General features: G+C 32.2%; 3 protein-coding genes across 4 annotated transcripts; all 3 read right to left on the reverse strand.

Moving 5' to 3' along the window:
- Nucleotides 1-749: 749 nt before the first annotated feature.
- On the reverse strand, nt 750-12,317 carry LOC110611222 (cellulose synthase-like protein E1). Its single transcript, XM_021751410.2, has 7 exons — nt 11,673-12,317; nt 2,848-2,988; nt 2,607-2,738; nt 2,293-2,505; nt 1,968-2,192; nt 1,548-1,895; nt 750-1,428 (listed from the first exon to the last, which is right to left on the reverse strand). Exons 1-7 carry the CDS (start codon nt 12,264-12,266, stop codon nt 874-876), a joined length of 2,208 nt encoding a protein of 735 aa, XP_021607102.1. The 5' UTR covers nt 12,267-12,317; the 3' UTR covers nt 750-873.
- An 814-nt stretch (nt 12,318-13,131) lies between these two features.
- LOC110611221 (cellulose synthase-like protein E1) lies at nt 13,132-16,755 on the reverse strand. Its single transcript, XM_021751409.2, has 7 exons — nt 16,115-16,755; nt 15,224-15,364; nt 14,987-15,118; nt 14,673-14,885; nt 14,348-14,572; nt 13,928-14,275; nt 13,132-13,810 (listed from the first exon to the last, which is right to left on the reverse strand). Exons 1-7 carry the CDS (start codon nt 16,706-16,708, stop codon nt 13,256-13,258), a joined length of 2,208 nt encoding a protein of 735 aa, XP_021607101.1. The 5' UTR covers nt 16,709-16,755; the 3' UTR covers nt 13,132-13,255.
- Nucleotides 16,756-18,374: 1,619 nt separating this feature from the next.
- On the reverse strand, nt 18,375-21,795 carry LOC110612031 (cellulose synthase-like protein E1). 2 transcript variants are annotated; one of them, XM_021752666.2, is made up of 8 exons: nt 21,436-21,795; nt 21,028-21,346; nt 20,550-20,690; nt 20,219-20,350; nt 19,876-20,085; nt 19,560-19,784; nt 19,118-19,465; nt 18,375-19,017 (listed from the first exon to the last, which is right to left on the reverse strand). In XM_021752666.2, the coding sequence occupies exons 1-8, from the start codon at nt 21,711-21,713 to the stop codon at nt 18,466-18,468; spliced, it is 2,205 nt and encodes a 734-aa protein (XP_021608358.1). In that variant the 5' UTR covers nt 21,714-21,795; the 3' UTR covers nt 18,375-18,465. The 2 variants fall into 2 exon arrangements, with proteins under 2 accessions (XP_021608358.1, XP_021608359.1); XM_021752667.2 differs by lacking the exon at nt 21,436-21,795 and having other exon boundaries at nt 20,550-20,703; nt 21,028-21,202.
- Between the last annotated feature and the right edge of the window lie 298 nt (nt 21,796-22,093).

Raw genomic sequence — 22,093 nt, forward strand, 5'->3', positions numbered from 1 at the left:
TATCCACAACTTATTAAAAAAAATCATAATTACTCACACTTAGTACTTTAAATCTTATTATATGTCAAAATTATTTTTATTTTATTAATTTTAATTTTATTATTTTATAAATTATTGGTGATAGGGATTAATTTACATTTGATTATTACGATTTTATAAAGTATAATTTTAATTTAAAATTTTAATAAGTTAATAAGTTAATCTCAAATAATAGTATAGTAGGGTGTCTTATATAATGGCATAAACATAATACAAGAAAAATATAAATAAAAAATTGTATGTGATTCCATTTATTTATTGAAAAATATTTTAACATTTTTTAAGATTTAGAAAACTCAGAAAAATAGTAAATGAAAAATATTTTTTTTAAAAAAATCATTTTTTATATTTCAAACATTTTGCAAATACTATAACGTGTAAAATGTATTTAATATGATTGAAATATAAATATACTGCCACTAATTATTCTTATAAGAAAAAAAAAAGCGAGTTGATGGATATTTATAAGGGCCATTCCGACGGTGAAATGAATAAACGAATAAAAAACAATTGTAATATAATATTTTAAACTCATGAGTAATATACAAAAATTATGTAATTTAATTTTTGTGATTATTAATTTTTATGTTGTCAGAAAATAGAATTAGTTATCACATCATCATCTAACAGTAACTTCCAATTATGTAAATAATTAACGATGGTTAATTAGAACTAATTACTACGAATATAATATTTTGCACAGGGAAAACTAGAACTAGAAACTATATATTTGCATAATCTCAACTTAATTTTTTACTGTCTCAAGAAATAGAAAATAGAAAACATTAAATATCAGTAAATTACAGAACTTGTAAATAGCCACAAGGAAGAGAATCAATATAGGAGAGTGAAGCTAGAGGAAGCAAGAAGAGCTACAACAAATGATTTGAAAGCTAGAGAACTTGGCAACTTGCCGTTGTCATTCCTCAGGAAAAGGCCCTGATACAGAGGCAAGTTGATGAGAACCAAAGCAATGCAGAGAAGAGTTTGCAAAGGCATAGTCTTGTAAAGACTAAAAACATCGCCATTCATGATCACTTTATTCACAACTCCAATAAAGCAGAAGAGATTGAGCATTGCAAGTGTTGCTAAGATGGCGAACATTGGAGAGGAATCTCCAAATTCCATCATCTCTTTCTCGTACCTTTTTAATACATCTTCATCGGTAAATTTTGCAGTGACTACAAATGTTGATTCAGTGAATCCTAGCATCTTCAAAATGGTGTCAATGAATCCAAAGAAGAAGGAGCTTGTTCTTTTATATAACCACATTCTTTGTTCACACCACCAGCCAAGGATTGTGCCACCAGACCATAGGAATTCAGCTAGGCTATAAATGTATCGAGTAGATATTACATAAGCAAAAGGTAGGAACCATGGGCTCGAGATCTGAAAAAACAACAAAAAATTTTGAATAGTTAGATTATAGATGCATTCACAAAATCAAAGGTTTGTAATAAAATTGGTAATTGATATAAGAGAACGCACACACACATATATATATATACCTGTGGGAACAAGGATATGCCTTTAAGGAGATAAAGCGAAGGGAATATACAATAACAGAGTACTGGAATGCTGGATGGACACCAGAAACAATAGTAGCAATAACCTAGCTGCAGGCCAAAGCTAATCTTTCCACGGGCATACGATAAAGGGCTATAATTGCTAAACAAAATCTGGAAAGCACCTTCTGCCCATCTCTTGTGCTGCACCAATGTCTGAGACAAGGTAGTTGGTGCCAGACCGGTGAATGCCTTCCTTTCTGGATTGATATACACTGATTTCCATCCTCTGCAATGGATTGACAACCCAGTAATCACGTCTTCGAGCAGACACCCGTATCTCAGACCCATCTGCAATCCAACATTCTTTCTGTTAGAGTAGAATTTCATAAAGAAATTAATGGAGATTAATTGCTGATAGACCTCTTTGCCCCATTGAGTGTTTTGCTCGTAAGTACAGCTTGCGAGAGACTTTGTTTCTTGTTCTAATTCCAGTATGCTCCTTAGTCTCTTATGATCGTCATCTTCCTTCCATTCAAATTTGCTATCTTTAGTGAATTTCCTTCCACACAGAACATCTCTCCTCTGAAAGCAGCCAGTTCCACCATATGTAGGGCCTCCAAAACCATCCAAACCATGGAATTCCACCTTTAAAAATTGCCAACATTTAGCAAAGAAGCAGGAGGAATTATGAAACTCTAACACATGACTGATCAGTTTAAATATATATACACTTGTCTGCGCTTACATTGAAAACCACTCGTAAAGAGTTGCTGTATACATCATTCTTGGTAATATTTTCGAAGTGTTGTGGGTATTGTGCAAAAGCAACTTCATGGCTTTTCTCTTCATCCAAGAAGAAGCAAAGTGCATCGTGAACGGCTAATGAATTGTTTGAGTACATATCACAGTCAAGATTGAGAATAATCGGTCCATTGCTGATCTTTGATGACACTCTAATCTGCATAGTAGACCAAAAAACGGCAAATAAATGATCCTGACGAACAAACGTGACCAGAATCTAACGAAGAGTATATGGGTACATGCAGATAAATTAGTTACCAAGGCATTCATAGCTCCAGCTTTGAAATGGTGTGGATGTTGGGGTCTCTTCTCTCTAGCAAGGTATACCAAAGTAGGCAAACCACACCCATCAATGTCTTTGGCATTTGGATCTTTCCCATCTATCAGAATCTGTCAAACAAAGTGGAAGTACAAACATCGAACACCAAGACTACAATTATACTTGATGGGAAACTTTTGCAAGTTGAAAAAGAAAAAAAGAAGAAAAAAAAAACATTACTTGAAGGATAGTGTCATGGTCTAGCCGTGAAGAGTATGAATCCCACTGTGAAAATCCTTCATGTTTGGAGCGTTGTTCTTCAGGGATTCGACCTAGCTTGGTTGCACTTTCAATTCGCTCTTTCATTTCTTCATATAATTTCTGCAACGAAATAGCTTATACTTTCAATTTATCACTGCGTCTCTTCAAAGTTTGTTTCTTATATATATATATATATTCTCTAAATAGTGTTGGGAATTTTTCTTTTAATAAAAAATATTAAATGAATTTTTATTATTTTTTCACATGATTTTTATTTATTTTAAAATAATTTTTTTAAATTAAAATAATCAAATTAAATTCTGTGAAATTTTTTATTTCTAATAAGAGGAGAAAATGTCTAATGTGAATTTTTTTAAAAAAAAATTATGAATATAATTCCCTATTAAACTTTCATTATAATTATAAGAAAAAATTATTTTTTAGTTCTTGAAATTTAACGTAATTAACATTTTTATCTCTCTATTTTGACAATCCAACACTTAAATCTATCACTTTCTTATCCGTTCAAATTTGTAGTTCTTCCATAAAAAATAACCGTTTGATTAAAGAGAGAAAGGTGAGATGTGAAATTTTTTACCAAAAATACCCTTAATAAAATTGTTAAAACCCTTCTCAATATGAAATCCCTTCATTCTTCTTCTCCCTCATATTTTATCTATTTTTTCCCTCCATCCTTCTTTTCTCTCGTATCTTTTTTATTTTTTCCCTCCATCCTTCTTCTCCTTGTTTCTTCCCTCCATCCTTCTTCTCCCTATTTCTTCCCTCCATTCTTCTTCTCCCTCGTATCTTCTCTATTTCTTTTATCCCTTCCGTACATCTCTCTTGCTTCTCCTTCCTCTCAATCCTCCCCTGTCTCTTCTTTTCTCTCAATTTCTTAAAATTCTCAATGAGTTCTAGAAATCATTAAATAATTCTTGAAATTTCCATAGGAACTTGATGAAATTTCCATACGAACTTGATGAAATTGTTGAAAATATTGGGTAAAATAATAAAACCTGAGTCGTGTTGAACACTGTCCTTAAGGATTTATTTTGTGATCCCCCATGATTAAACATGTTCTTCTGGGATTTAATTCCCAAGATTAGGACAACAAGAATTTATCTCTAATTTATAACCCAGCAGATAACACAGAGAAAAGAAAAAATAAAGTAGAAAAATTAGGAGTGATAATATCTTTGTAAAGACGAATGCTATTTATTGTAGAAAACTGACAGCTATATATGGTTATAAGAATCTTGAAATAAAATCATAACGGTCATATTTAATATTATATTTAAATCTCATAAATAAAATATTTAATAACCATAAAATCTTTAATTACCATAAAATCTTCAACGACCATAAAATCTCTAATTACTATGAAATCTCCAACGACCACAAAATCTTTAATGACCATAAAATCTCTTTGAAATCTAAACTAATTTTACAACAATTCCCACAGATTTCAAAAGATTTTCATTGCTGGGTTTAGAAATTTAGTGTGTATGTTTCGAATCTAGTGTCTTTTAGACTATGAATCAGACCTAGATTAATAAGACTTAATATACAGAGTAATTGGTGAAACTTTTATTTCTATGAACCAAAACTCTTTTTTGTATATTAATTTCTCATCAAACGGATCTTGTTGTCAACGCCGTTTTGCGCTAATAGGCCATGCGCGCGCCTGGAAGTTCATAAGTGCTCTAGAGATTATGCCACAATCTCATAGAAGCGGCCCCACTCCACACTTATATAGGTGATATCATCAAGTGTATACTGTAATTTATACACCACCTATAAGAGATATGAATATCATTAAGAGTTTTCATCTCATCATCTCATTAATGCAGTCTAGCACTTCTCACACCATAGAAAGGGACAACAATAAATGGTGCTATCAGAACTAACAAGTGACTTGTTATTATCCATATGAACATTTTTCATGGGATCTCCAATCACAAAGGTTGGGTTACTATCACAGTTAATTTTAAATTGGCTCAAGTTCCATTCCTCTCGATGTTTCATCGATTAGTTTTCTCTCTAAAGGTTTAGTCAGAGAATTGGTCAAATTCACTTCTGACTTCACATAATCAATGGAAATAGTTTCATCTTTCAGCAGCTGCTTAACAACATTATGTCTCAGACGAATATGTCTATTCTTACCATTGAAAGTTTTATTCTTTGCAATAGCTATTGCCGCTTGGCAATCACAACGCATTGATATAGATGGTGTTGATAAAAAAATTCACTAAATGCAACAGATTCCCAATGATCTATGCATATTCAGACTCTAATTTTCTTTAATTGACAGTTAGAATCATAAGGGGTACTTACAGGTTTGACATTGAAATATCCAAACTTCCTTAGAACCTTTTCAACATAATGCTCTTGTGATAGCATTGGACTATCATTCTTCCTTATGATTCTAACTCCCAAAATCACATTTGCCTCTCTCACATCTTTCATATCAAATTTAGAGGCAATGAAAATTTTTTATTTACAACTATATCATAATTTGTACCAAAAGTAAGCATATCATCCACATATAAACAAATAATCACAGATTCATCATTTATACGTTTTGTATATACGCACTTATCAATCATTTATACATTTTGTATATACACACTTATCAACTTCAACAGAGATAAAATCATCATTCAACAAAACTTGATCAAATTTCTCATGCCACTGTTTGAGAGCTTGTTTTAAACCATATAATGATCTAAGAAGTTTACAGACTTTATTTTCTTGACCAGAAACAATACAATCATTAGGTTGAACCATATAAATTTCTTCTTCCAAGTCTCCATTTAAAACTGTTTTAACATCCATTTGATAAATAACAAGTTTATGCATAAAACCTAAAGCAATTAATACTTTAATAGAAGAAATTCTGTCTCAGGAAGCTAAAACAAGTTTATGTATAGAAGCTAAAGCAAACTTATAAACTTGAGTTTATAGGTTTCAGCATAACTTATAAACATGCAATCAAAAGTTTTTGAACCTATTTTTCATTTCTTAAGATCAGGAAGAATTGTTTTAGCAAGATACCCCTACACTTTTATGTAATACCCGGCTAGACTCCGGTATCGGAATTCCAACCGTTCGGTGGAATCTCGGATGTCGGAGACGTCTAGAAGGGTAAAATCATGTTTTCACAAATGTTTTCATGTTTTAATGATTTTTAAGTAAGAATGAATTTGAGTTTTTAAATGAAAAAAACCATGGAACCTTTACCAGGGTTGGCCGCCGAAAGTCATGTTCGGCCGCCGAACGTGGATAGGTTTTGGGAGCACTTTTGGCCTCCGAAAGTTTTGTTTGAAAGAGACCAGGTTCGGCCGCCGAACCTCATGTTCGGCCGCCGAACATGCATGAGATGTGGGGGCACATTTGGCCCCCGAACGTGAACTGGCCAGCCCCTATATAAGAGCTCCATGGCCGAAACGGGTGAGTTTTCTCCCCATTTTCAGCCACGGTGAGTTCTTGCTCCTCCATGGTTCATTTTTGATGATTTTTCCTCAATCTTTCATGTTTTAACAAGGTTTATGTCGTTTTGAAGAGATTTGACCAAGTTTTGGAGCTTTGAGGTCCAAGAACTCAAAATCTCCCACCTCCGAGTTTAGGACGTCTCTCTCTCGATCTTCAAGAGGTAAGAGCCGATCTTAAGCTCATTTTATGTTTAAAGTAAGTTTTATGCAAGACCTATGGGGTAGAAGGCATGTTTAGCTCATAGTTAGGTTTTTGAGTTAATGTTATGTTTTGAACAATGTATGTTGGATTGTGTTGTTGTTGAGTGTTGTAGTTGGGGTTTAAGTTAGTTTGAGGCCCCTAGGAACCCTTGTATGTATATTTGCATGATTTGAATGAGTTATGTGCATGTTGGAAGAGTTGGGAGGCAAATGTGCATAAAGGAGCCAAGTTTCTGCCCTTTGGCAGAAACCAGGTTCGGCAGCCGAAGGCACTTTCGGCCGCCGAACATGGCTGGGGAGGCAGGCCTTTCGGCTGCCGAAGTTGCCCCCGAAAAGAGACTTTCGTCTTTGTCTGGGACTTTCGGTCGCCGAAGGTGCCGCCGAACCTGCCTGGGTTTCGGCTCTGGAGGGACTTTCGGCCGCCGAAGGTGCCGCCGAACCTGCCCTGTTCTGCCTTCCTTTGTATGTTTTTGCATGATTATTTGAGGTGTTTTAGGGGGTTTTTGGGGGATATTTTTAGAGTTATGTTCTAGTTGTTTGGTCCCTCATTTGAGTCCACCTGTGTAGGTTCGGACCCGAGGAACCGAGGACCCCAGCAGTGAGTCCAGCTGCTTCTGAGTTAGTAGAGCTTCGGCCAGAGGTGAGTAGAATAAACCTTATGTTTTAAAGCAAATGAATTATACAATTGAGCATGTTCATGCATCATGAATGCCATGTGATGAAATAGGTTGTTTGCATTAGAATCCACGAATATGTTGCATTGCATTTATGATGTTGATGTGGATTGGTTATTGGATGACCTTTTAGTCCTCATACGATATGATGATGCTACGGCATGAGATAGTATGGAAGTCCAGGTTGTACCCATTCTACGTCCCTGGCACTATGTAAGAGAAAGTCCAGGTTGTACTCATTCTACGTCCCTGGCACATTGGTATGTATGATATGTTATGTTAAGAGAAAGACCGGTTGTACCCATTCTACGTCCCGGCACTTTGGAATGTAGAGGACTATAGGTGACAATACCATCCGAGATGTGATTTGTTGTGATGTGTTGCATTACATGATGGCATGAGTTTTAAATATTTTTCTATTATTCTGCTCACTGGGCTCTTGTAGCTCACCCCTTTTCCCTAATCCCTCAGAATTGCAGGTACGGGCTAGACAGAGAAGTCAGGAAGAGTAAAGTCTTATGTTTGTAATAGTTAGATAGTGGACAAGATAAATTGTAAGATGATGTAAAGTTAAATAGTTATGTTATGTATAATGATCTTGAGGTTTAGAAGTGTGCTTGACCATAGTTTATTGTAATCCCCTGTTGATACATGATCTTAATGTCTATTGATGTTTATATTTAACCAACTCAACTTATGATGTATCGCCCATTGGGGCATTGATGAGATCCCACAGAGGGGTTGAGTTTATGATTATGAGTATGTTTAGTGAATGCACATGTTGAGTTTGGTGTATGAGGAATAAATGAAAGAAAAGTTTTAATTTTTATGTATGATTGTTGATCATGTATGGGATTAATCAGGTTTTCAGGATGTATGTTAGGCTTGCTACGGGTCCCGGCGGCCTTAAGTCGACCCGGATCCTAGCGCCGGTAGCGGTTCGATTTTCGGGACGTTACATTTTAAATATTTTAAGTTAGGTATATAACCTTTCCAAAGTTCATAGGGTATTTTATCAGTTTTCTTATAGGGTATTATATTTTGTAGATGACAAGCAGATAATAAAGCTTCCCCCAAAGGTTATTAGGTGAGGAATAACTTATTAATAAAGCATTCATCATTTCTTTTAATATCCTATTTTTTCTTTCCGCTACTCCATTAGATTTAGGTGAGTAGGGTGAAGTAAATTCATGAATTATTCATTCCTTTTCACAAAAGTCATTAAATAAGATATATTCTCCACCTCTATCTGATCTAATCCTTTTTATTTTCCTATTTAATTGATTTTCTACTTCAGCTTTATACAATTGAAACATATTAAATGCTTCATCTTTGTTTCTAAGCAAATATACTTTAGTATATCTAGAATAGTCATCAATAAAAGTTACATAATATTTTTTTTTTACCACCTCTAGTCATAGTTTGTTTTAAATCCCCTAAGACTTTGTGTATTACTAAGCAATTCAGATTCTCTATGTGTAGTTGAACATGATTTTTTTTTGTTTGACTTAGATTCTACACAAATCTCACATTTATTTAAACATGTATTACCGGTGACAGATATTATACTAATATATTGCTCCTTTCTTTTTTTTCTTTTTTTTTTAAATATAAAAAACACTAACATTTCCTAATCTATCATGCCATAAATTAAAAGAACCAAGCAAGAAAGCACAAGATGATGTATTTCCATTTGTTATTGCAAAAATATTGAGAATAAAGAGTCTCTGATTACAATAACATTTTTCAATAAAAATATCATTTTTAGTCAGTATAATTTTGTCTGACCCAAATGACTCCTTAATCCCATCATTTCTCAATAGTATTCCAGAAATTAAATTAGCTCTCATATTGGGTACATGAAGTACCTCATTAAGTGCAAAGGTCTTTTCAGATATGAGTTTGAGAAGAACTTTCTCTTTACTAAGTATACTTGCAGTCCTAAAATCACCAAAATACACATGTTCGTCTCCTTCTCCCACTGTAAAGTAGGAGGTAAACGCATTTCTGTTTGTACAGATATGCCTAGTAGCACCAAAATCTACTACCCATTCTAGCACATTAGCTACAAGAAAAGTTTGAGAAATAACCACAGCAACAATGTCATCTCCTTCAACTAAATTCACTTTTGGTTTAGGAGGATTGTCATTTATCACTCTTTTCCTGTACTGGGGTGCATCATGATCCGGCTTACCACATACAAGACGATATCCTTTCCTTTTAAAAATGGGATTATTAAACTTGAGCTTGTAATTAGATTTCTTATTTTCATACCTGTTATTTGATTTGTGCACTTTTTCTTTATACAAGATTTGCTCTTGTAGCCAACATCCTCAGCAGTATATTTCAAGTTCATTGAATCTCATTTTTTTTTATTGAATCCCATATTTCATTGAATCTCATATTTACTTGGTTTCCTTGTAAGAACAATAGTTATCAAAGAAATTGTTAAAAAGAGTACTGATAATTGTATGCCTGTATACCTTATTAGAATAGACCCAAATTTCATGCAACTTTGGATCAATAGCAGGTACAGGTCTTGATTCTCAATCTTTGAGATGTGAGGACAGTAGGCAGAAGAAACCGACCATTTGTAGAAGCAGAGATAATGATAATGTCATTGGAAGCGGGCAGTGCAGAAATAGAGACAGTGACAACATTTGGTTTCATTTGTGTAAAGATAAATCCTTAAGATTGTTGGAAATATTGGGTAAAATAATGAAACCTGAGTCGTGTTGAACACTGTCCTTAAGGATTTATTTTGTGATCCCCGAGGATTAAACAGATTCTTCTGAGATTTAATTCCCAGGATCAGGACAACAAGAATTTATCTCTGATTTATTACCCAGCAGATAACACAGAGAAAATAAAGAATAAAGTAGAAAAATTGGGAGTGATAATATCTTTGTAAAGACGACTATTGTGGAAAACTGACCGCTATATATAGTTATAAGAATTTTGAAATAAAATCATAACGGTCATATTTAATATTATATTTAAATCTCATAAATAAAATATTTAATAAATAAAATATTTAATAACCATAAAATATTTAATAACCATAAAATCTTCAACGATCATAAAATCTCTAATTACCATGAAATCTCCAACGACCACAAAATATTTAATGACCATAAAATCTGTTTGAAATCTAAACTAATTTTACAACAGAAATTTTCATGGAAACTTAATTTCTTTTATCATTTTTTTTATTTAGAAAATTGTGAGTGCGGAATGGCGAACAGTGTGAGAGACCTAGTAGAAGTTGGAAAAGCTATGAAAGGAGCAACCTTTGATGTGGTGTTAGATAACAATGGTAAGGACCTTGATGCTGTGAGGTTTGGCAAGCCTATTGACTCAAACCCATTATTAATATAAGCAAACAATCCTAATCAACTTTCACAAACAGGCCTGGCCCAAGAACAAAATTGACGATATTTTGTTCTAAACAGAGATTGTCCAGAAAAGGCCAGTGCCAATCCTTGAATCTATGATGCAACTAACTAATATTGCTCATGTTAGAGACTTGTCCTCTATACTTACAGCAGTTGTTGAGAACCTAGAAGCTGCAAGTAATAAAATATTCAATTGCGTAAGCGACCGTAATGTGACTCTGGATGGAAGGCCAAACTTTGTGCACAAGCGGCAGGACTATCAATTGAAATCGTGCATTATGATTCAAAAGCCGTTGAAGTTGACGCAGAGAAAGCTTTTCTTTTCCGAAAAGAAACAAAGAAAATATGAGCAAAAAGAAAAATATAAGGATTTCACGTTAAAAGGGGTTTTAACAATTTTATTAAGGGCATTTTTTATAAAAAAATCTCACCTCTCACATTTAACTCTTTGACCAAACGGCTAGTTTTGATGGAAGGACTATGAATTCGGATGGAAGGACTATGAATTCGGATGGAAGAGAAAGTGAAAGACTTAAATGTTGGGTCGTCAAAATAGAGGGACAAAAGTGTTAATTGCATTAAATTTTAGGGACTAAAAAGTAATTTTTTCTAATTATAAATTAAATTAATTTAAACCTTTATCATTAATGTAAACATATTTTTTTTATCATCGATCTTCAACTAAATTTTTATATTTTATATATTGATTGCTCTTATTTAAAAATATATAAAAATGTTTTACAGAGTAATTGTAATATTTTTTAAAAAATTATAAAATTTGAATTTAAAAGAATCTATATGTGAGAATTATGAAATTTTTTTTGAAAAAAATATTTTGCAATCTGTCAAAATTAGTAAATTCAAACTTATAAATAAAATATATATACAAAAAATTTTAAAATTATTTAAAAATTATAATTTATTTTATATTCATAAATTTAATACGATAATAAATATATCCAAATAAATAATTTAATAATAAATATATTTAAATAGATTTGAGAGTTTTTAAATTTCGAATTTAACCGATAATAAATCATTACCTTAATAGCTACGGACGCCTCAATACGATGAGAAAGATCCATACAAGATTTGGAATCAGCAAAATAAGCAGCAGGAGACCTTGGTTCCACCTTGAACTTCTTACAATATGGTATCCAATGTCTGGCAAACTCGGAACCCTCCAAGAGAGCATAAAACGTAAGATCTGATCCACCATCGTCCGACAGATACACACTAAGTTTTTCCGGTGAATAATCATAAGCCAAAACAGATAACACCGTATTCACCACCATTATCGGCGGCTCTATCTTGAAATTTGCTGTGCATACAAATATATCTACTCCAGGCAACTCATCCTGGTACCTCCAAGAGAGCCTGTCCTTGAAGGTGGACCTGAAGACTGGGTTCCACCTGAGAGCTTGAGTGATGAGCCAGTAAAGACCGAACCATAACTCAGCTGCAAGCAGTCCAATCCAAACCCATCTGCCATCTTCTCCATTTTTTGGTAAGTTAGTGATTCTGTAAACCCATATGAAGCATACAGCAAGAAACACAGTTACAGAGAAGAGCCTGTAAAAGAGCCATGCCTTAGCTTCTTTTGTTTCAAATAATGGGATGTATTGCTCTCTTTCCATCTCTCTGTTTAATTCTTTCTAAATGATCTGCACTCATAATTTTTATCTTTTTTTTGGTTTACATGAAAATTTAAGAAAAAAAAATAAAAGAGAAGAATGGTGGCCACATAGTATATTATCCACAACTTATTAAAAAAAATCATAATTACTCACACTTAGTACTTTAAATCTTATTATATGTCAAAATTATTTTTATTTTATTAATTTTAATTTTATTATTTTATAAATTATTGGTGATAGGGATTAATTTACATTTGATTATTACGATTTTATAAAGTATAATTTTAATTTAAAATTTTAATAAGTTAATAAGTTAATCTCAAATAATAGTATAGTAGGGTGTCTTATATAATGGCATAAACATAATACAAGAAAAATATAAATAAAAAATTGTATGTGATTCCATTTATTTATTGAAAAATATTTTAACATTTTTTAAGATTTAGAAAACTCAGAAAAATAGTAAATGAAAAATATTTTTTTTAAAAAAATCATTTTTTATATTTCAAACATTTTGCAAATACTATAACGTGTAAAATGTATTTAATATGATTGAAATATAAATATACTGCCACTAATTATTCTTATAAGAAAAAAAAAAGCGAGTTGATGGATATTTATAAGGGCCATTCCGACGGTGAAATAAATAAACGAATAAAAAACAATTGTAATATAATATTTTAAACTCATGAGTAATATACAAAAATTATGTAATTTAATTTTTGTGATTATTAATTTTTATGTTGTCAGAAAATAGAATTAGTTATCACATCATCATCTAACAGTAACTTCCAATTATGTAAATAATTAACGATGGTTAATTAGAACTAATTACTACGAATATAATATTTTGCACAGGGAAAACTAGAACTAGAAACTATATATTTGCATAATCTCAACTTAATTTTTTACTGTCTCAAGAAATAGAAAATAGAAAACATTAAATATCAGTAAATTACAGAACTTGTAAATAGCCACAAGGAAGAGAATCAATATAGGAGAGTGAAGCTAGAGGAAGCAAGAAGAGCTACAACAAATGATTTGAAAGCTAGAGAACTTGGCAACTTGCCGTTGTCATTCCTCAGGAAAAGGCCCTGATACAGAGGCAAGTTGATGAGAACCAAAGCAATGCAGAGAAGAGTTTGCAAAGGCATAGTCTTGTAAAGACTAAAAACATCGCCATTCATGATCACTTTATTCACAACTCCAATAAAGCAGAAGAGATTGAGCATTGCAAGTGTTGCTAAGATGGCGAACATTGGAGAGGAATCTCCAAATTCCATCATCTCTTTCTCGTACCTTTTTAATACATCTTCATCGGTAAATTTTGCAGTGACTACAAATGTTGATTCAGTGAATCCTAGCATCTTCAAAATGGTGTCAATGAATCCAAAGAAGAAGGAGCTTGTTCTTTTATATAACCACATTCTTTGTTCACACCACCAGCCAAGGATTGTGCCACCAGACCATAGGAATTCAGCTAGGCTATAAATGTATCGAGTAGCTATTACATAAGCAAAAGGTAGGATCCATGGGCTCGAGATCTGAAAAAACAACAAAAAATTTTGAATAGTTAGATTATAGATGCATTCACAAAATCAAAGGTTTGTAAGAAAATTCGTAATTGATATAAGAGAACGCACACACACATATATATATACCTGTGGGAACAAGGATATGCCTTTAAGGAGATAAAGCGAAGGGAATATACAGTAACAGAGTACTGGAATGCTGGATGGACACCAGAAACAATAGTAGCAATAACCTAGTTGCAGGCCAAAGCTAATCTTTCCACGGGCATACGATAAAGGGCTATAATTGCAAAACAAAATCTGGAAAGCACCTTCAGCCCATCTCTTGTGCTGCACCAGTGTCTGAGACAAGGTAGTTGGAGCCAGACCGATGAATGCCTTCCTTTCTGGATTGATATACACTGATTTCCATCCTCTGCAATGGATTGACAAGCCAGTAATCACGTCTTCGAGCAGACACCCGTATCTCAGACCCATCTGCAATCCAACATTCTTTTTGTTAGAGTAGAATTTCATAAAGAAATTAATGGAGATTAATTGCTGATAGACCTCTTTGCCCCATTGAGTGTTTTGCTCGTAAGTACAGCTTGCAAGAGACTTTGTTTCTTGTTCTAATTCCAGTATGCTCCTTAGTCTCTTATGATCATCATCGTTCTTCCATTCAAATTTGCTATCTTTAGTGAATTTCCTTCCACACAGAACATCTCTCCTCTGAAAGCAGCCAGTTCCACAATATGGAGGGCCTCCAAAACCATCCAAACCATGGAATTCCACCTTTAAAAATTGCCAACATTTAGCAAAGAAGCAGGACGAATTATGAAACTCTAACACATGACTGATCAGTTTAAATATATATACACTTGTCTGCGCTTACATTGAAACCCACTCGTAAAGAGTTGCTGTAAACATCATTCTTGGTAATATTTTCGAAGTGTTGTGGGTATTGTGCAAAAGCAACTTCATGGCTTTTCTCTTCATCCAAGAAGAAGCAAAGTGCATCGTGAACGGATAATGAATTGTTTGAGTACATATCACAGTCAAGATTGAGAATAATCGGTCCATTGCTGATCTTTGATGACACTCTAATCTGCATAGTAGACCAAAAAAAGGCAAATAAATGATCTTGACGAACAAACATGACCAGAATCTAACAAAGAGTATATGGGTACATGCAGATAAATTAGTTACCAAGGCATTCATAGCTCCAGCTTTGAAATGGTGTGGATGTTGGGGTCTCTTCTCTCTAGCAAGGTATACCAAAGTAGGCAAAGCACACCCATCAATGTCTTTGGCATTTGGATCTTTCCCATCTATCAGAATCTGTCAAACAAAGTGGAAGTACAAACATCGAACACCACGACTACAATTATACTTGATGGGAATTAAACTCATGCAAGTTGGAAAAGAAAAAAAAAAAAACATTACTTGAAGGATAGTGTCATGGTCTAGCCGTGAGGAGTATGAATCCCACTGTGAAAATCCTTCATGTTTGGAGCGTTGTTCTTCAGGGATTCGACCTAGCTTGGTTGCACTTGCAATTCGCTCTTTCATTTCTTCATATAATTTCTGCAACGAAATAGCTTATACTTCCAATTTCTCACTGCGTCTCTTCAAAGTTTGTTTCTTATATATATATATATATATATATTCTCTAAATAGTGTTGGAAAATTTTCTTTTAATAAAAAAATATTAAATGAATTTTTATTATTTTTTACATGATTTTTATTTATTTCAAAATAATTTTTTTAAATTAAAATAATCAAATTAAATTTTGTGAAATTTTTTATTTCGAATAAGAGGAAAAAATATGTCTAATGTGAATTTTTTTTAAAAAAATTATGAATATAATTTCCTATTAAACTTTCATTATAATTATAAATTAAATTAATTTAAACCTTTATCATTAATGTAAACATATTTTTTTTTATCGTCGATCTTCAACTAAATTTTTATATTTTATATATTGATTACTCTTATTTAAAAATAAAAATGTTTTACAGAGTAATTGTAATGTTTTTTAAAAAAATTATAAAATTTGAATTTAAAAGAATCTATATGTAAGATTTTTTAAATTTTTTTTAAAAAAAATATTTTACAATCTATCAAAATTAGTAAATTTAAACTTATAAATAAAATATATATATAAAAAATTTTAAAATTATTTAGAAATTATAATTTATTTTACACTCATAAATTTAGTCTAATAATAAATAGATCTAAATAAATTTAAAAAATTTCATATTCTAATCCACAATCCCTAACAAATAGTAAATAAGATTCTAATCTTTAATCCCTTACTAATAATAAATCATTACCTTAATAGCTAGGGACGCCTCACTATGATGAGAAAGATCCATACAAGATTTAGAATCAGTAAAATAAGCAGCAGGAGACCTTGGTTCCACCTTGAACTTCTTACAATATGGTATCCAATGTCTGGCAAACTCGGAACCCTCCAAGAGAGCATAAAACGTAAGATCTGATCCACCATCGTCCGACAGATACACACTAAGTTTTTCCGGTGAATAATCATAAGCCAAAACCGATAACACCGTATTCACCACCATTATCGGCGGCTCTATCTTGAAATTTGCTGTGCATACAAATATATCTACTCCAGGCAACTCTTCCTTGTACCTCCAAGAGAGCCTGTCCTTGAAGGTGGACCTGAAGACTGGGTTCCACCTGAGAGCTTGAGTGATGAGCCAGTAAAGACCGAACCATAACTCAGCTGCAAGCAGTCCAATCCAAACCCATCTGCCATCTTCTCCATTTTTTGGTAAGTTAGTGATTCTGTAAACCCATATGAAGCATACAGCAAGAAACACAGTTACAGAGAAGAGCCTGTAAAAGAGCCATGCCTTAGCTTCTTTTGTTTCAAATAATGGGATGTATTGCTCTCTTTCCATCTCTCTGTTTAATTCTTTCTAAATGATCTGCACTCATAATTTTTATCTTTTTTTTTTTTTGCCCATGAAAAGTTAAGAAAAAAAAAAAAAGAGAAGAATGGTGGCCACATATTATATTATCCACAACTTATTAAAAAAAATCATAATTACTCACACTTAGTACTTTGAATCTTATTATATGTCAAAATTATTTTTATTTTATTAATTTTAATTTTATTATTTTATAAATTATTGGTGATAGGATTAATTTATATTTGATTATTACGATTTTATAAATTATAATTTTAATTTAAGAATTTAATAAGTTAATTTCAAATAAAATAATAGTAGAAGGGTATCTTATATAATGGTATAAACATAATACAAGAAAAATATAAATAAAAAATTGTATGTGATTCCATTTATTTATTGAAAAATATTTTAACATTTTTTGAGATTTAGAAAACTCAGAAGAATAAGTAAATGAAAAATATTTTTTTAAAAAAATCATTTTTTTTATTTCAAACATTTTACAAATACTATAATATGTAACATATATTTAATATGATTGAAACATAATTATACTATCAATCTCTGAGAAAAAGAAAGTGAAGTAATTGATATTTATAACAGTCACTTTAATACTCAAATCAATAAATTAATAAATGGCGAATGTAATGTAATATTTTATATTTAAGAGTAATTGTACAAATATTATATATTTTAATCTTTGTGATCCTGAACTCTTATATTGTGAGAAGATATAATTAATTATCACCTGATAATTCGATAGTGTGTCGGCCAGTAAATAGATAGGAGATTTTGCGATTATAGGTTGGCCAATAAATAAATAGAAAATTTCATGATTATAGGTATAACGAAAATTTGTTAGATTGTATCATCTAACGATAATTTTCCGTTGAGTTTTATACCATAATTGAGAGGGCAACTCTAGATGAAAAGTTGAAATTTGAAATGTCCATATCTTTTTTTCTTTCGATAATATCGAGTATCTTCTAATTAGACTCTTATTATATAATTTTATTCTAAGTGTCAGCATATGCTCTACATTAGATGATTATTGCGCTGTATAAATATAAATATTTTTTTATTTTTTAAATTATAATTAAGTAATTAAAAAATAAATTATTTAATTAAATAATATTTCTAAAAAGGAAATATTTCTATAAATTATTTTGCATAAAACGAATGTTTAATTATAAAAGTCTACCTTCATAGTGAAATGACATAAAATTTCCACAATAATAAAACAAATAAGTAATAATCACTCATTATTCTTACTTATCTAAATAGACAAATTTAAAATATTTATTTTATTTATTTATGGTGAGTTTAAGAGTCAATCGTTGTTGAACTAACAGGATATATTATTAAATAAATATTATAAAATTACTAATAATATTTCTAATATAATTAATGTTTTTATATATTTTTATAAATAATTATTAAAATAGGTTTATTTAAATTTGACAATTTAAAGGAATTTAACAATTTAAAGTTTTGAATTCAATAATTTTAAATTTTAAAAATAATATAATAATTTAAAATTTTAAAGAATAATATACTTGCAATTAATTGAGAAAAACTTAAATTAAAATTTTATAATAACAAATGAAAAGTAAATATAATAAACCCAAATCTAATCTATCAGATAAGTGAATATATATGGACAAAAGAAGTCTTGGGTTTGATTTTGAATATAAATAATAAGTAATAATTAATCCATATCATAATTCTTTCAAAAAAAGAAAAAAAAATCAGGACATAACAGAGAAGCTGGTGCAAACAGCAAGAGCTAATACAAATGATTGAACTGCTATAGAACTTGGCAACTTGCCCTTGTCCTTTCTCAGGAAAAGGCCTTGATATAAAGGCCAGTTGACGAGAACCAAAACACCGCAAAGAAGAATTTGCAAAGGCATTGTCTCATAGATTCTATAAATGTCGTCAACCATGATCACTCTCTTCACCACTCCAATGAAGCAGAAAGCATTCAGCATGCCAAGAGTAGCTAAGATGAACATTGGAGACGAAGTTCCAAACTCCATTATCTCTTTCTCATATCTTTCAAACACATCTTCATCCACAACTTTGGCAGAGATTATGAATGTTGAATCAGTAAATCCTAACTTCAATAAAATTGTATCAATGAAGGCAAAGAGGTAGGAGGTTGTCCTTTTATATAGCCATATTCGTTGTTCATTCCACCAGCCAAGGATTGTGCCCCCAGACCACATGAATTCAAGCAGGCTGTAAATGTACTTAGCAGATATCACATAAGCAAATGGTAGGAACCAGGGGCTTGAGACCTGAAGCCAACCCAAAAAGAAACAAAATTACAAGTTGCATACCCAGAAGCCAGAAGCAAAAATTTGTGACATAGTTGAAGCAAATAGTGAGAACATGCACCTGGGGAAACAAGGATGTGCCCTTCAGGAGATAAAGTGAAGGAATAATGGTGTAATAAAGTGTTGCCAGGCAGTTTGGAGCCCAGAGGCAATAGCTGCAATAGCCAAGTTGAAGGCCAATGGAAATTTTTCCAAACCCATACCATAAAGGGCTATACTTGGAAAGCAAAATCTGAAAATCACCTTCAGACCATCTTTTATGCTGCACTATTATCTGAGGCAAGGTGGTTCCTGTAACCCCTAGGAATGCTTCCCTTTCTGGATTGAAAAAAGCTGATTTCCAACCTTTGCATTGGATTGACAACCCAGTAATTACATCTTCAACTGGGCACCCATATTTCAATCCCATCTGTGATCATATATTCAACTCATTAGTCTCAATGAAGTTTGTAAGATTTGCATTGCCAAGTTTAGAAGTGAAATTAAACAGAGAGCTCACAGACCTGATCTCCCCATTGAGTGTTTTGCTCGTAAGTACAGCTTGCAAGAGGCCTTGTTTCATCTTCTAATTCTTGTGTACTCTGTAGTCTCTTATGATCATTATCTCTCTTCCATTCAATTTTACTATCCTTTGTGAATTTCCTTCCACAGAGAGCATCTCTCCTGTGGAAGCACCCAGTTCCAACATACAGAGGACCCCCAAAACCATCCACGCCATGGAATTCCACCTTCATGATCAGAGAGAAGCGAAAAAATCATACAAATTAACATAACAAAACAATAAGAACACTGAGATGTAAATATGAAAATTGAGCTTACATTGCCAATTACTCGCATTGAACCATACAATTCATTCTTGGTAACATTTTCGAAATTCTGTGGGAATTGAACAAAAGCAATTTCATGGCCGTTTTCTTCATCCATGAAGAAGCAGAGAGCATCCCTCACGGACTGCGAATTGTTTGAGTACATATCACAATCTAGATTGAGAATAATCTGCCCATTGCTGATCTTTGACGAAACCCTTATCTGCAAATATCGAACCACACACAAAATCAAGGAAAGAAATGAGCTTCCAAGCAATCGGCGCATCCTAAAAACGAAGAAGAAGAATTTTCTTTCCACGTTTAGCACAGGCAATGATATGGATGCATAAACTCACCAATGCATTCATGGACCCAGCTTTGAAATTGTGATGATGTTGAGGTCTCTTCTCTCTGGCTAGGTATACTAGAGTAGGCAATCGACACCCATCAATGTCTGTGGCATTTGGATCTTTCCCGTCTATCAAAATCTGGCAAAAAGATGGAAATTCAAATATCAAACAATTCAATTGTTCATCAGATAAATTTCGTTTAAAATGAAATTTACTATTTTATTTTATAAAATTTTAATTTTTTAAAGTTAGATTTTTATTTTTATTTAAAATAAATAAATAAAACATAAAACTGAATTAATTTCACAAAATTTTAAGACATGAAAATATTAATTACTTGAAGGACGGTGTCATGGTTGCTAGGTGAAGAGTAGGGATCCCATTGTGAAAATCCTTTGTGCTGAAGGCTGGCTTCTTCAGGAATTCCACCTAGCTTTGTTGCGGCTTCAATCCTCTGCTCCATTTCTTCGTATAATTTCTGCAACAAAACACTTTTACGCATATATTAATTAGGAAGTACTAATAAAATTAAATTAGTAAAACTTAATTCATTTATTTTTCAAAAAAAAATTAAATATAATTTTTGCACTTTATGAATTTTATAACATCAGTATGCATGAATTTATTACTTTTCTATGTTTTTTAAAATTATAATTAAACAATAAAAAATATTTTTATTTTTTTTATAAATTATTAATAGTGTATAATTTATATTTAATTATTATAATTTTTATATATTTAAATATTTATTAAATTACAATTTTAGTAATTATTTAATTGGATAAGTACATACTTTGTCATAAAAGAATTAATACCTTGATGGCGTCCAAATCCTGAGAGAGACCGGAATCATGTTGACCAGAGACAGAGACAAAATAAGCAGCAGGTGAACGTGGTCCCACGTTGAATTTTTTGCAATAAGGTATCCAATATCTTGCAAACTTACATGCTTCCAAGAGAGCAAAAAACGTAAGTTGTGACCCACCATCATCGGAGAGATAGATCCCAAGTTTTTCCGATGGATAATCATAAGCCATAACCGATAAAACGGTGTTTATCACCATTACAGGCGGCTCTATTGTGGGATCTGCCGTGCACACAAATATATCCACTCCAGGCAACTCATTCTCATACCTATCAATAGGATTATACACAGCTTGTCTAAACTAGATCGGACTTGTAATGTAAAATAACAGTGAGATGCACATAAAAGAGAAACTAACCTGTGAGATAGCCTGTCCTTGAAGGTGAGCCTATAGACTTGGTTCCATCTGAGAGCCTGGGTGACGACCCAGTAAAGACCGAACCAAAGCTCAGCAGCAAGCAATCCAAGCCAAACCCATCTGCCATCTTCTCCTTTTCTTGGTATGTAACTCAATCTATAAGCCCATATCAAACATATGCCTGTAAACACAGTAGCTGCAAAGACTCTATAGATGATCCTTCCTCTAGCTCTTCTTGTTTCAAACAGAGGAAGATGCTGATGATCATCACTTGCCATCTTTCCCTTTTTTGCTCTTGGGTCAGGTTCTCATCTCTGCTTGTTAGTTCTTATGAGAATGGATGCAGTCTTGTAAGCTGTCTTATTATTTATTTGTTTATTTTTAGGCTGTTTTAGTGGACCAGAATACCACATGTTCATAGAATATTGGATTTAGATCAAGGTTTTAAAATCAAACTAAATAACTAAATGGTTTGATTTAATTAAATAATCAATCTGAAGTAATGAGTTTGATTTATCATGAGTAGTTGACAATGACAATTACATGCCACTTGCAGTTGTCTTTTATTGAATTGCATTACAACAAAGGAGAAAACTTTCATTTTCTGTGCTCCTAATTCAAACAAAATAATATTTTTAAACAAATAAATAAGTGAACT

This window comes from Manihot esculenta, chromosome 3 (assembly GCF_001659605.2).
Source record: "Manihot esculenta cultivar AM560-2 chromosome 3, M.esculenta_v8, whole genome shotgun sequence".
Taxonomy (NCBI): Eukaryota; Viridiplantae; Streptophyta; class Magnoliopsida; order Malpighiales; family Euphorbiaceae; genus Manihot; species Manihot esculenta.